This window comes from Puma concolor, chromosome C1 (genome assembly GCF_028749965.1).
Source record: "Puma concolor isolate L17-30 chromosome C1, mPumCon1.1.hap2, whole genome shotgun sequence".
Lineage (NCBI taxonomy): Eukaryota > Metazoa > Chordata > Mammalia > Carnivora > Felidae > Puma > Puma concolor.
In genome coordinates, this window is record NC_141674.1 from 12,372,933 (window position 1) to 12,386,711 (window position 13,779).

Here is a 13,779-nt window from a genome sequence, read left to right on the forward strand (position 1 = left end):
GAGGGACCATTCTGTTCCTGGGAGAGAGCCAGAATGGAAAGATAAAATTCTAGTTCTAGATGTGGGGATGGTGGTACAGCGGGCTGTTCACCAGACACTGTACTTCACCCTGGGGAGTTTGAAAAGGCCAAACAGGGCATAGACCGAAGAGACCATTCAGTCCGGCCTTTTCATTTCATAAGTGAGCCCAGAGAGGGTGAATGACCTGGTACAGTCCACACAGAATGCACAGTTAGGACGTAACTTAGGTCTTCTGATTCCGAAAATAGACGATACTGCTAATACAATCTATTAATTAATAGTTATGGAAGAAAAAGCCTCAAGTCTCAACAGTCCTGGGGAAATTCTATTTCAAGAGCTTTCATACTATGATGTAAATGACTACTATCAGATATTTTCCTGAGAACAGGAGAAGGAAGGAATGGTACATGGAAAATGAGATGTCCAAAAAAAAAAGCAAGAAAAGAAAACAAGATGTCATACCACACACACACACACACACACACACACACACACACACACACACACAGAATAACAGATTATTTGTTGTTCCACATGTGACAGAGATACGGATGCGAAAGAAAAGGAATGATGTGGTAATGGTTATTGGCTGCGGCATTGACCAAGACATCGGGCCAACCAAATTCAACAAAGCAGTTAGGACAGACTTGAGGTCAAATAACAGGTGAAGCAAGAGGCTTTGGAGGGGACTAACTGTCCCCAGCACAGGATCCCACGGAAGAGGAAGTTTGGGCCATGCCAGTAGCTACCTCTGCAGAAGGGCAAACGAAGAACGGGGCTTACGTTTGTGAGCATAAGAGGCCGGGGCTGCGAGGCCTCTTGGGGTGACCTTGTCCACCTCTCTTCCCACTGATGTGCAGGAAGGTGCGGCCCCAGCAAGAGAGACCCAAGTTAAACTCAAAGACGAGCCGCCTGGCCACGGGGCGCGGGGTAGGGTTGAGTATCAGGCTCTTGGAGAACGTGAGCGTGGGTCTGAGGGCGGCTTGGAGCATGTGCCTGGATGGCACGACCTGGTGGGTCACCCGCTGGGTGACTGGGACCGAGCTGTCCCGCCCCTGCACAAGAGCTCACCCCGAGCAGAATTGAAAGAGTACGTGCTTGTTGTCTCTCCTGGTTACAGAACGGTGCGTGTCTTTTTGTTTAAAACAACGATCAGACCTTGCGGGCCACCTGGGTGGCTCAGTTGGCTAAACGTCCGGCTCTTGGCTCCGGCTCAGGTCATGATCATACAGTTCATGAGTTCGAGCCCCTGCGTCGGGCTCTGCGTTGGCAGCGTGGTCTGCTCGGGACTCTCTCTCTCTCTCCGCCCCTCCCCTGCACTCACTCTCTCTCTCTCTCTCTCTCTCAAAACAATTTTAAAAGCTCAGATGTTGCAGAAACCTTGAACTCTTTCATTCCATTTCTGCATAGACTTTTTAAAGTGAAACAACTCTTTTTAACCCCTCGGGCCGCAGGTCCAGTGGCCGCCGGGTCACGCAGGTGGTGCGGGACTTCCTCCACGCGCAGAGGGTGCAGCCCCCAGTGGAGCTCTTTGTGGACTGGTTGGCCGTGGGCCACGTGGATGAGTTTCTGAGCTTTGTCCCTGCCCCCGATGGGAAGGTGAGGAGCGGGGTTGCCGGCCTGTCCCCGGGTGTCTGAGTCAAAGGATGAGCTCCAGGAAGCCAGGGGAGCTCAGGCGGGTCTGCCCTCTCCACACAGGGCTTCCGGATGCTCCTGGCCAGTCCTGACGCCTGCTTCAAGCTCTTCCAGGAAAAGCAGAAGTGGGGCCACGGCAGGGCCCTCCTGTTCCAAGGGGTTGTCGGTAAGCACCAGGGCCGTGTCCCTCAGCCCAGCCTTCCTGCCCCCTCACCTAAAGCAGGACACGTCATCGGGCTTGAGAGAGGGATGGAAAATTCTAGAGCAGGGCCGTCCCCTAAAACTCAAGAGCCTTACTGCCACCGCGTGCCTTGCCCCCCCAGCCCCCACTGCCCGGGGCTGGGGCGGAGATGTGGCCAGCTTCGTGGGTGCGTCACCAGTGTCACCAGACAGGGCCCTCCCCGCAGAAGGTTTAATGCTCTGCTCTCACTGTCTTGAAATTCTTAATAATCTGTGCCTTGTGTGTGAATCCTCCTGCTGCCTCCCAGGGATGAGATCCCTCTGTACCCCCCTCGCTCCCCGGAGCCCCAGCCTACCGGGCCTCCCCCTCCCTGCCCCTGCCCACTGATGGCTGCAGCAGGAGCACAGGAGTGGGCAGGCCTGGATGCACACGCCCCTTGGCATCTGGGAGGGGGGTGCTGGCATTAACTGTCCCTGTCCTGGACTAGCAGTGCCACAGGGGATGTGGTGGGCAGCTTGGAAGGGTGAGCCTCCTGTCCACTGCGCAGAGGCTGCCCTGGCCCTTGGAGAGCACCTGTTGGCCATGGCTCGGGATGGTGGGCCCGTGGGAAGGGAAGCTGGCTCCATGTGGGTTCTGTGGCTCACGGGCTGGGATGTGTGGCAGCACGTGTGAAGTTCCAGGTGGGGGTCCCAGTGCTGCCGCGAGGGTCCGTGCCCACCACGCAGGCGTCCCATAGCCGAGGGAGCGCCACATCCGATAGCAAGTAAAAAACCAACACGCAGGGCGCCTGGGTGGCTCCGTCGGTGGAGCGTCCGACTTCGGCTCGGGTCACGATCTCGCGGTTCGTGGGTTCGAGCCCCGCGTCGGGCTCTGTGCTGACAGCTCGGATTCTGTGTCTCCCTCTCTGCTCCTCCCCTGCTCATATTCTGTCTCTCTCTCAAAAGTAAATAAAGATAAAAAAAATTAAAAAAAAAACCCACCTGCTAGGGCAGGAGAGAGACCGCGGAGGAAAGCCAAAGTTATATTTTTAGTACTTTTGGTGATACTTTTTTTCCTCTGCTCTTTGAGCAAAGGGCCCCGCATTTTCATTTTGCTTAGAAGGAGCTCTGAGAGAGCTTGCTGGCGTGGGCCACAGTGGATGGGCAAGGTTGTTGGCTCAAATTCCTTTCCCCACCAAGACCACGTGGCTCCTAGAGGGGCCTTCCTCTCTGACAGGGTCCCTGGGGGTCTCGGGGCAAAAACCTTTGGCTGGGGGCAGGGGTGGATCATAGATTTTCTTGGCCTCATAGGTGGTAAATGATATCCTGGGCCAAACCTACCTCCAAGAGAAAAGCTTCTGCAGAACTCAGAAGCGCTCAGGTAGAACTTTCCAGTCCCTTTCTTTGCATTTTAAGATCCTCATCCCCTTCCCGCCACCACCCTGGAGCCCCAGCTGTAAGACAAAAGGAATAGTCTTCCCCGCCCCATTGTTCCCATAGGGACCATGGCTAAATGCCTCTGAGCCCAAACCTTAAAAAGCCTCAAATCTAGCTGTTATGTACCAGGTGGAGGTAAGACCATGTTTATCTTTCCTGGAAGGACCACACTGACCGTGAACGAGACCCAGGAACAGGCCAAGCGGTTATCCCAGCCGCCTAGCTAGGAAGGAGACGGCGGCCGTTCACAGCCGTCAGGCCACCCGCAGCCACCGTGCTGCCCCATCCTGTGGAGCAGTGGCCATGGAGGCCCAGCACAGCTCGTCAGTCACCCCCCGTGTGCCACGCCCCAGGCCATGCTCCATGCCCTTTCCCCTGCTGACCTCACAGATTACTGTCCCCTCCCGCTCCATACCCAAGAACATGGGGAAGTCGGGGAAGTCACTGGCCCAGGGGGCTCAGCAAGAATGCGACGGAGCTGGGACCGGACCCCAGCTGGCTGACCCCAAGCTGGGCCTCCGGGAAGCCCCTTTGCCAGGCGGTTGCCTTGTGGAGGGCAGGGACAGGGTCCAGTGGCGTCCATCGGGGCTGGCACTGATGGGCAGGTGGGTGACCGGCCCCACTACCGCCCCTCGGTGAAAGGAGTCGCCACCCAGTGCCCTGGAACAGGTGGGCATTTCCAGTAAAAGTCATCACCACTTCCCGTGCACTCAAAGAAAGGTCTAAAGTGCACGATGCTGTGGTCACCTGTCCCTCCCACCCCTCCCACGCCCAGGCTCGCACAGTGGCCAGGCTGAGCTCTGCTGGGTGGTGCCTACCCAGTGTCCAGAAAGACCAGAGAGCTGGTCTCACAAGACCAGTAGCTGTGAACTTGGCCTCTGCCCGGCTGCCTCCCAGAGCAGGCGACCCTCACCGCTGGCACTGTTCCTGCCCCTCGTCTAGTGTCGGTCTCTCCCTCACAGGTGACAAGCAGATCAGCACCGTCTCCATCAACCAGGTCCTCTCCAATGCAAACCTCATCAGCTACAACAAGTTTGTGCAGGTACAGGGCCAAGGGCTGTGAGCAGAAGGTGGGCGTGGCTGGGGACAGCAATGGGGACAGAGTCTGAGGCTCGGTGTCTGTGAAAGCCCAGGCTGGAACTGGCCCAGACAGAGGGGCTCCAATCCCTCCTCTGCCCCCGGAGAAATGAAGGGTAAGCTGTGTGCATGTGGGAAGGACGTGCATTCAGGCAGAGGGAACAGACCACACGATGGCCTTGAGGTAGAATGCAGGGGCATGGACTGTCTGGGGACAAGCCAGGGGGTTGTGGAGTGAGGGGAGGCTGGGTCATCAAGTGATGGAGGGGACCACAAGGACTTTGGCTATGGCTCAGAGATATGAGGCCGCCAGGGGATTTGGGCAGAGGAGGGACCCGATCTGATTTATGCTTTGAAAGAATCTCTCTGCTGCTGTGTTGACAATATAGCAATATTTCATAGCAGGGGTGGGTGGGGTGACATCAGATCCCGGCAGGAAATGCTTCAAGCTGGATAACGGTGGAACAGCTTTACCAAGGGAATATTTACAAAGGCACAGGCAGGATTGGAGGAAGTCAGTGGGGGACTGTGCAGTGTCCCCAGGCTAAGGGGAGGGGAGCTGTGGTGACACCTAGACCTGAAGGAATTAGTTGGGGGGGGTACTGGAACTGGGATGGGATGGGTCACCATGAAAAGAGGGCTGTGAGACAGGAGCTGTGACCGTCCTGGCCAGCCTGCAGTGACCTGGCAGTGAGGTAGGTGCAGGAGCAAATATCCCAACTGCACCCTATCACCCCCACCTCCTGTCAGTGCCCCATTGGCCGAATCCGACAAGAAGCCAGAGGGCATGGGAGCCCCTGATTGCCAAGGACCAGCCTCCCAAGGCACAGAGCAGGGGAGAAGGGTACGTAGGGGTTCCGGAAGGACAAACAGAATACCAACACACTCTCTTCTAAGAAGCAAATGCCAAGACAGGGTTCAACATGCAGAGATCCTATTAGGGACAGTGCCTGTCCCCGAGAAAGAGGAAGGGAGCTGGAGGGACCTGGGAGAGCAGACCCTGAGGGGGGGGGGGTGCGGAGGGGAGGAAGGCCGAGGGGGGCATCCTGTACTGCCGTGCAGTCTCAGACAAGTTTAGCAAAGCCGTGGAGGTTTCCCCAAGCCGCTGTTGGCCAGCAGAGGAGTCCCCTGTCTCCCAGAAATAGGTTTGCCTTAGTGTCCTTGTTGTAGTCGCCATTGGCTGTTAGCAACTGGAGGGAGGTGTGGCCTCGGGCGGGAACAAAGGAAGGGTTTCAGAGGGGCAGCAAGGCCCTTGGTCAAGTCTACTAACGCAGCTGGAGGTCATTATGATGGTTGCCACGCGGCCCCAAAGCAGATGCAGCAAGGAGACCAATTAGGAGGCCACTGTTGTCAACCAGGCAGTGGTTGGGGTGGCTGTCACCAGGTGGATGCGGTGGAGGGGATGTGAAGAGGTCACACTGGGGACAGATTCTAGAGGTGGAGCCCGCGGCACCTGCTGAAGATGGGTGTGAAGGGAGGGGAATGGAGTCACTGGCACGAAGGCAAGGCTTCTGGCACAAGCAGCTGGCTGCAATGACAGAGCTGAAGGACCCTGGGGGGGGGGGGCGCCTGGAGAGGGGAGTAGAAATGAAGAGTTTGTCTTTGGACGCGTTCTATCTGATGTGCCAATTAGACATCCAGGCGAAGATGCCAAGTGGTGGTTGTATGTGTAAATCTGAGTTCTGGAAAGAGAACTCTAGAGAGCTCTAGAGAGTGGCTGGGACACAGACATTTGGGAGTTGTCTGTGTCTAGATGGTATTTTCAAGCATGAGGTTGAAGGAGAGCCCCTAAAGCGTGAAAGATCTAGAGAAGGGAAGAGGGCCAAAGATGGAACGCTCTGGGAAACTCTGGAGCTGGCCCAGCGAGTCGGCCGGGCCTGTGAGGGGTGGGACCCAAGGACAGGTACGTTTTGTGTGGAGAGCTGGTCTACGGGCAACTGGGAAGCCTGTCTCCTTAACCAGACATGACCTCTTGGGTTCCCCCCGACGCACGCTGGCAAGGTCTCTCCAACTCTACCCACCCCCCTTAGAGCTGCATCGACTGGAACCGGGAGGTACTCAAGCGGGAGCTGGGCCTGACCGAGCAGGACATCATCGACATCCCTCAGCTCTTCAAGATTGAGAGGAGAAAGGCAGTGGCCTTCTTCCCTGACTTGGTGAGGCCCCTGTTCATGACTTAAATCTGCTTCATCAGATTAGGCTCCACGCTTCTGCTCCCCAGAGGGGCAAGACATTTGGTTGCTGCCGTGTTTGGGATTACGGTGACTGATGGGGGTGGCAGAGAGAATCAGGGGTCCCATGATGGGCCCCAGAAGGGCTCTAGTTGGCTGACTGTCCTGGCCACTATGGGATGTTCATTGGCAAAGCCCTTTGTTCAGGGGCCATCAGGGAAGGGCCCTTCACTTCCCCCAGGGACCTACATGTTATTTGTGGAGTGAACCAATGATCGCATGAGGTGGTGTGTGCCCCACAATGCAGGTCAGCTGAAAGCTCAGATGTCCCTTGTGTTCTCTGAGCCCGCAGCTGTACCCCCACCCCCCATATGTTTAGGGTACACTGTTAGAGACACAGAAATGATTAAGGCTGCTTGCTGCTTTCAAGGAGGGAGTCTGACCTAGTGAGAGAGAAACTCTCTCCACGTCTCTTAGGGCATATCCCAGTGATGTCTTTTGTATAATAAAACCAAGTGGCAGTTGAGAGGTGGGACAAAGCACTTCCAGCCTGAGAGGTAGGACTGGCAATCCAAGAAGGCTTCGTGGGAGCAGTGGTCTTCCGTTGAGTCCTGAGGGCTTTGCCTCTGGACTAGGTAGACTGCTGGGGCCCCACCCCATGTGTTCTGATTGAGCAGGTCCGAGGCAGGGCCTGAGACACTGCTGCTCCTCTAACCAGCACCCAGGTGGCGCTCAGGCTGCTCTCCGGGGACCACACTTTGAGTAGCGTGGCTGTAGATGACCCAGCTCCCCTCCCCTCCCCTCCCCTCCTGTCACTCCCCTCCTCCAGCCCCCATCCACCTCCACCCCCCCAACAGAGGAACTCAGCTCGCCCATCATCAGGGCCTCACAGGGGGCCTGTCCACACCACCCTTGCTACATCTCCCCAATCTCCCTTCCCCTTTCTGGCTGACCTTTCGCCCTCCTCGATTTCCCCATTTGCAAAACTCAGTTTCTCCTCCTCTCATGTTTAAGGCAGGCTTGCAATTATGCAAGTGCCTCTGGTGCTTGCAAGACACGGGGCCACGGGAGCCGGCTTCGGCCAGAGCAGGAGGTCTAATGCAAGGTTGCCATGAAAGCTGAGGGCAGGGATGGCTGCAGTGGCGGCTTCAGGAGGGCCTGGGACCATCTCTCATCTCTACGTCTCCGTCATCTGCTCCCTTCCCCTTCCCTTGCCCCAGCTTGGCTTCCTTTGCTTCTCTGTTCCTGGGGAGGAATATAAACATACACACGGATACAGAGGTAGGCAGAGATCTACCGGGCCGGCCCACTCGGGTCATCTTCAAACACCAGAGAGAGAGAGAGAGAGAGAGAGAATCTGATTGGTCCAGCGTGGGTCAGATGTCTGCCCTGGTCCAATCAGCTCCAACGTAGGAAGCTGGGCTTCTGCGGCACAAACATGGCCGCGGCCACGATCCACCAGTGAGGAGGGCGGTCGCTGGGGAAATAAGCTGTCCCTGGGAGCTCAGCGGTTGCTCCCTTGGCAATGCACAGCTGGCCAGAGTTCTCCCCCACCGCGGTGCCTCTCCCCTGCGTGCAAGAGTGAGGAGCTGTTTTCAGGGTCGCCTGGAAGACAGACGCAGGTCCGGCCAGGTATGGTGCAGGTGTTGACGTGGAGCTGATGAGGAAGTGTCGCCCCTGACCCGGGACCCCTATTCTTTGCAGGTGAACATGCTGGTGCTGGGAAAGCACCTGGGCATCCCCAAGCCCTTTGGGCCCATCATCGACGGCCGCTGCTGCCTGGAGGAGAAGGTGCGGTCCCTGCTGGAGCCGTTGGGCCTCCACTGCACCTTCATCGACGACTTCACCCCGTACCACATGCTGCACGGGGAGGTGCACTGCGGCACCAACGTGCGCCGGCAGCCCTTCTCCTTCAAGTGGTGGAACATGGTGCCCTGAGCCCATCCCCCCCCCCCATTGTCATCTCCCCCTGGGGTGGGACATCGGGGGGCCCTGAACAATAAGTGTCAAGAGACCCCAAGGTTCCAGATAGCACGCCGAGGGTGACTGTCTCTCTCGGAAGCCTTTTCCCTAGTAGTGTTGCAACCCATTTGGTTTTCAGGCTTGATTCTTGTTGGCCTCTCAAGAAGAAAGTTCTCATTTCTTGAAAGCCTCTCATGTGGACAAGACCCATGGGGACTCCTCCAAACTTACCGCTTCTCACCCCCAAATCCTCTGTTTGAGATCTCATGCACTTTGGGGTCTAGAAACATCCATGCATCTCATCTGCCATCTTGGCCTGCGTGTCCTAATGGAGGAAGGACCCACACTTCTGCTTTGGTGTGATTGCCTCTCATCCTGCAGGGGAGCAGCCCTAACGTTAGATCCCTCCACGCAGGAGAGAGTCTACCCATAGCTTCCCCCAGAGGGAAGGAGGTGGGGCCCATTTGGATCAAGGTGGGATCATCCATCTACCTGCCAAGCTTCTGACCAGATGTTGAACTCTACACCCCACGCAGTGCCCGGCATGAGCTTTCACATAGTTGGTCGTTTCCAGATGTGTCTTGAAGGAATGATTGTTGGCCCTTAGCCTTATCATTGCCCCATCATCTGAATCCAGAAATCTGGCTTTGTCCAAAGACCTCTGGAATTTCTTGGAGGTGATAGTGTGAGTTGGGGGCACTTGGCTGGCTCAGTCAGTGGAGTGTGCCGGGGTTGTGGGTTTGAGCCCCACATAGGGTGTAAAGATTACTTAGAAATAAATTTTAAAAGAGAAAGTATGTTGGGAATTCCCGGAGATTGGGAAGCCTGCACGTGCAAGGGTGAGATGTCCTCCACGATGCATAGGCTGCTTCCTTGGCCTTGCACCTTGTTCTGCAGGAGGGGAGACCCCTGGTAGAATAGGTCCTAGGCTTTCTGTTGCCCTCTGGTCAACGTTTCCATGTCCTGCTGTGCTTCAGGAGAGGGAGCCCAAAGGGGCAGATCCAACAACATAGCTCACAGCGGGACACTCTGGGAATGAACGGCTCTGAGCGTGAGGGGAGGGGCGAGGGGTGGGAGGTTTTCTCCAGATGTGTGCCAGTTACACATGTGTCCCATATGGGCCCAGCTGGGTTTCTACCACTGGCTAATAAATCTGCAGCAACACGAATGGTTTGAGTCCAATTTGGGTCCTTCTTCGGGATTAGAGCCTGTCGGTAAGAACAGAGAAGTTGCTTGCAGCTGAAGCATTTGCTTGCCTGGGCCCTGCAGAACTTGGGGCTGCCAGGCCCAAAGTTTGGTAAGGCGGTGAGTTTGCTCCGTCTTGGCCACAGGATGAGTTAGGGCTGCCACGGGCAGTGATCCAGCCACATACATGCAAGCCCAGGGGTCAAGTGCTAGGCTGCCGGGGCCAAGCAAGTGCGGCAGGGCAAGGGTCTGGGCTGTGGCCGGAAGGTTGCGTTGTGAGTGTGGCAATGGGGGAAGCTGAGGTGTGTGCCCTTACCAGCGTCCTTCCTGCCCCACAAAAGGCCAGGTGGACTTGTTCTGGAGCCCCAGGAGATCACTCCCTCTGCTCAGCACCCTTCCAACCGCCCCCCCCCCCCCAAGGTGCAGAACAGAAACACACCCAGGCTGGCCCCAGGGCTGGGTTGCTTCTGGGTGGTTAGAGAAAGTGCTCAGCCTCCCCCTCCAAGTCCCCTCCTCGCCACGATTTACTTAGAATCTCTTGAACAGACTCCCAGTGCCCCTGTGTGGCCAGATTTTTATCAGAATAAGCCCACCTCCAAGGGAAGCTGGCACAGATTCTGCTGAGAAAATCCTGTTTTGTGAAAGGTGGGGAATGTGGGTTTTCTAGAAGGCAAGTGCTTAGAATTGGGAGAACTGGGGTGAGTTTGCAAGCAGGCTTTTCTCATCACTCCCCGCGCCCCCCATTGCCGGATGCCCTCAGGTTGGACACAAGACAAAGTCCTGGATGTGGACATCTTTGGGGGGTGGAGGCATGATTCTAATGCCTACCACGGCCAGCTAGCCACCACCCCCCTCCCCGACTGGGCTTTCTGGACTCCGTGAACTGGGCCACACATGTCCCCTCTGAAATCCAGCTCGGCTGCTCCATGAGAGTCACCGGGTCAGCAGGAGAAAGATGTTACCTGTGGACCCTCCCTTCAGGGCTGGTGCTCAGTCCTGGACCATTGGGGACACTAGGCTGAGACCCGGGATCCCCTGAGTTCAGGCTGGTGGTTCCTAAGAGCACCAAGGTTGCTTCATCCAGCCTGAGGACCAGCCCCTGCCTCCCACCCCAGACAGCTGCCTGTGCTGCACTGCGTGTTCCCTTCCAGGGCCTGGAAACCCCCAGGAGGATGGGGCCCCCGGGCCATTTCCCCCAGAACGCGCTATGTTTTCTCCGACACAGAGGTTAGCCTTGACCCTGGGAAGGTGAGGTTGGGTGCTCTAAGGCAGGCTGAAGGCTGCTAGGTTGGGCCAGTTATTTATGCCCCAGCAAAAGTCTTCCCAGCACCCTTCTGTATCCCTCATCCCTTCACTCAAAATCTATTCAAGGAGGATCTACTGTTTGCCAGGCAAAGTCTCCAACCTCCGGAGTTCACATCTAGGGAGGCAGCAAGTAAAGAGACAGAGATCACTAGAAATGATGGCGAGTGCCATGCAGCGCAGCATGAGGAGCAGAGAAGCGAGGTGGGGTCTGCTTTTGCAAGGTGACAGACTCCTCCCAGCAGAGGAGCTATTTTGGGCTGAGGCTGAAGAATGTCACGGATCCGCCAGCGAGGGAACAAGCTTCCGGGCGTGGGGACAGGACGAAGCCCGGAGGCAGGGAAGGGAGGGGAGCGTCCGTGGCATAGCAGGACCAAAAGAAGACCAGGACGGGGTAAGGGTATGGAGTGGGGTGAGTGGGGACGAGGCCCGTTTTCCCAGAGCCCTACGGCGCCCATCTCAAAGCACACTGCCCCTCCCCCCACCCCAGGGTCTAGACCTGGGGGTAGACAGGATGGGGGAAGAGTGTGTCCAGACGCTCTGCCCACGCACCCCAGGCCTCGGGCGAAGCAGCGTGGGGCAGCGGAAAGGCCAAGTGCCTCGGAGTCGGACGATCCGACGCTGAACTTGGCACTTCTCGGCTCTGAACCTCTCGGAGTCTGTTTTCTTCTCTGTAAAATGGGCGTAATGCTTGTGCCCGCCTCAGAGAGTTCACACGTGGTTTCAGTAAGACGCTCGGCAGCACACCTCCTGGCACATAGTAAGTGCTCAATAAATAACGCCTGCTGTGGTGCAACAGACCCTCCTCAGGCCGCCGCTGGGTATAGAGCTCCTAACTCCTGCCTTCATCTTGGGGATGGAGACCCTTCGAGGCCCCGAGGTCAGATTTGGGAGGAAGGGACGGGAGGGCTGGCCCAGCAACTTTTACATGATAGCCCGCTGGTCCCAGCTGCGTGGGATTGACCAGGCTCCGGCCCAGACGGGAAGCGAGGGCCTGTCTTCCCTGTGGGAACTGGCTACGCTTCGTGGCACTGGACCCGCCTGACTCGTGCTTTCTTTAGAATTAGGAATCGGTAACTGCAGGGCCTTGGCAGGAGGTTGCCCAACTCTGTGGTCTCCTACGCCTCGGCCGGCAGCCCCGGAGGACGGAGCGTCAGGCTGGGGCAGCTGGGGCTCCGGGATGGCCCGGAAGGAAGCCACCGTTTCCTAAACCATCGGCGTCACGGCACGTCTCCCACGGCCCAAGGTCGGCGAGTGTGACCCGTGTGCCAGCAGGTGCCGTGCACCTGCCACGTAACCGTCTCGTTTGCTCTGCACGGCAGGCTGGCAGGTGGTTACTATTATCACCCTCACTTTATAGGCAAGGAAACCGAGGCACAGAGACATGCAGGAACTTGCCCGGGTCACAGAGCCCTTAGGTGGAGAGGACAGGTTTGAGTCCAGACGGGGGACCTCCGTAGCCTGGGTTCTTACGCAGCCACGGTACAGATCCTCACCCCATCCGCCCGTTAAGAGTCACCCGGGGAGGCTGGAAACTAGCCGGGCAAAGTCTCCGCCCTTGGAAGGTCGGTCTGGACCTTGGGATGTTGCACGAAGCTGCCTGGTGATTCTGACGGGCAGCCAGAGCAGAGCATGAGTGGCCCAGGCCATACCGCCTTCCCAAGCCTGCCTGCCCCTGCCCCTGCCTGGTCGCCATCTCCGCCACCTAGGATCGGCAAGTTCGGGGGGCTGTGGGACCCCACATCACCCAGGCTGTGGTGGCACCTCCAACAACCAGACAGCTCCTGCTACTCTCAAATTTTCTTGCAGGGCCAGTGGCTCTTAGCGTGCACACAGGATTTCCCAGAAGAGTCATTAAAAATACAGATTTCTGGCCACCCTCACCCGTCAGGCCAGGCCCCCTGAGCCAAATCCCTGGGCCTGGCTATTGGGATGTTGTAAACTTCCCAGATGGTTCTGATGATTCTGGGTTAAAAATTCCAACGATTTCCTGTTCATCATCACAAAACATCTGGACATAGTGTGGACAAGTTTATCAAGATGGGTCTTTGGATGTTATTATTTTTTTAATTTTGAGAAAGAGAGAGAGAGACAGAGTGAGTGGGGGAGAGGGGCAGAGGGAGAGAGAGAGAGAGAATCTTAAGCAGGCTCCGCACTCAGCATGGAGCCCGATGCGGGGCTCGATTCCATGACCCTGGGATCATGACCTGAGCCCCAATCCAGAGTCAGGTGCTCAACCGACTGAGCCGCCCAGGCGCCCAGAAGGTGTCTTTGAATTCTGGGGTCGTCCATACCTGGGACTGTTATATGTCATTTAATAAGAATGAATGGGAATGATCCCAACTGACGTGGAGGGGTTTCCACAAGGCAGCGAGTGAGAAACCCGAAGCCCAAAATGGCGTGCACACGCTGTGGTCAGCAGGGGCACGGGGCCCTCAAAAGTGCCCCCGCTGTGCGTGCGTGTGTGTGCATTGCTTTATGATTGTACAACCATGGAGAAAGCACAGACTGACTACCATGGTGGCAGGGAGGAGGAAGGAGGCAAGCAGATACATAAGGGATAAAAAAGACACCACGCGGGGGCACCTGGGTGGCTCCGTCGGCCGAGCGGCCAACTCTCGGTCTCAGCTCAGGTCATGATCTTACGGTGTGTGGGTTCAAGCCCCACATCAGGCTCTGCGTCTTCTGTCAGCATGGAGGCTGCTTGCGATTTCTCTCTCCCTCTGTCTCTCCGTAGAAATAAATAAACCAACAAACCCTTAAAAAAAATGTGCCCATTAAAAAAAAAATACGCTGCGAGGTGGGTATGATTCGACTACCTGCGTGATTT

At 56.8% G+C, this 13,779-nt stretch overlaps 1 protein-coding gene across 1 annotated transcript in view; it reads left to right on the forward strand.

Annotated features, from left to right (window-relative positions):
* PADI3 (peptidyl arginine deiminase 3) overlaps positions 1 to 9,630 on the forward strand; it is a 31,642-nt gene extending 22,012 nt beyond the window's left edge. The window contains exons 12-16 of the mRNA XM_086715815.1: positions 1,476 to 1,620; positions 1,720 to 1,822; positions 4,215 to 4,294; positions 6,360 to 6,485; positions 8,205 to 9,630. Of these exons, the coding sequence (XP_086571941.1) occupies positions 1,476 to 1,620; positions 1,720 to 1,822; positions 4,215 to 4,294; positions 6,360 to 6,485; positions 8,205 to 8,438 (688 nt within the window). The 3' untranslated portion in view covers positions 8,439 to 9,630. The remainder of the gene's footprint in view (positions 1 to 1,475; positions 1,621 to 1,719; positions 1,823 to 4,214; positions 4,295 to 6,359; positions 6,486 to 8,204) is intronic.
* The last annotated feature ends 4,149 nt before the right edge of the window (positions 9,631 to 13,779 follow it).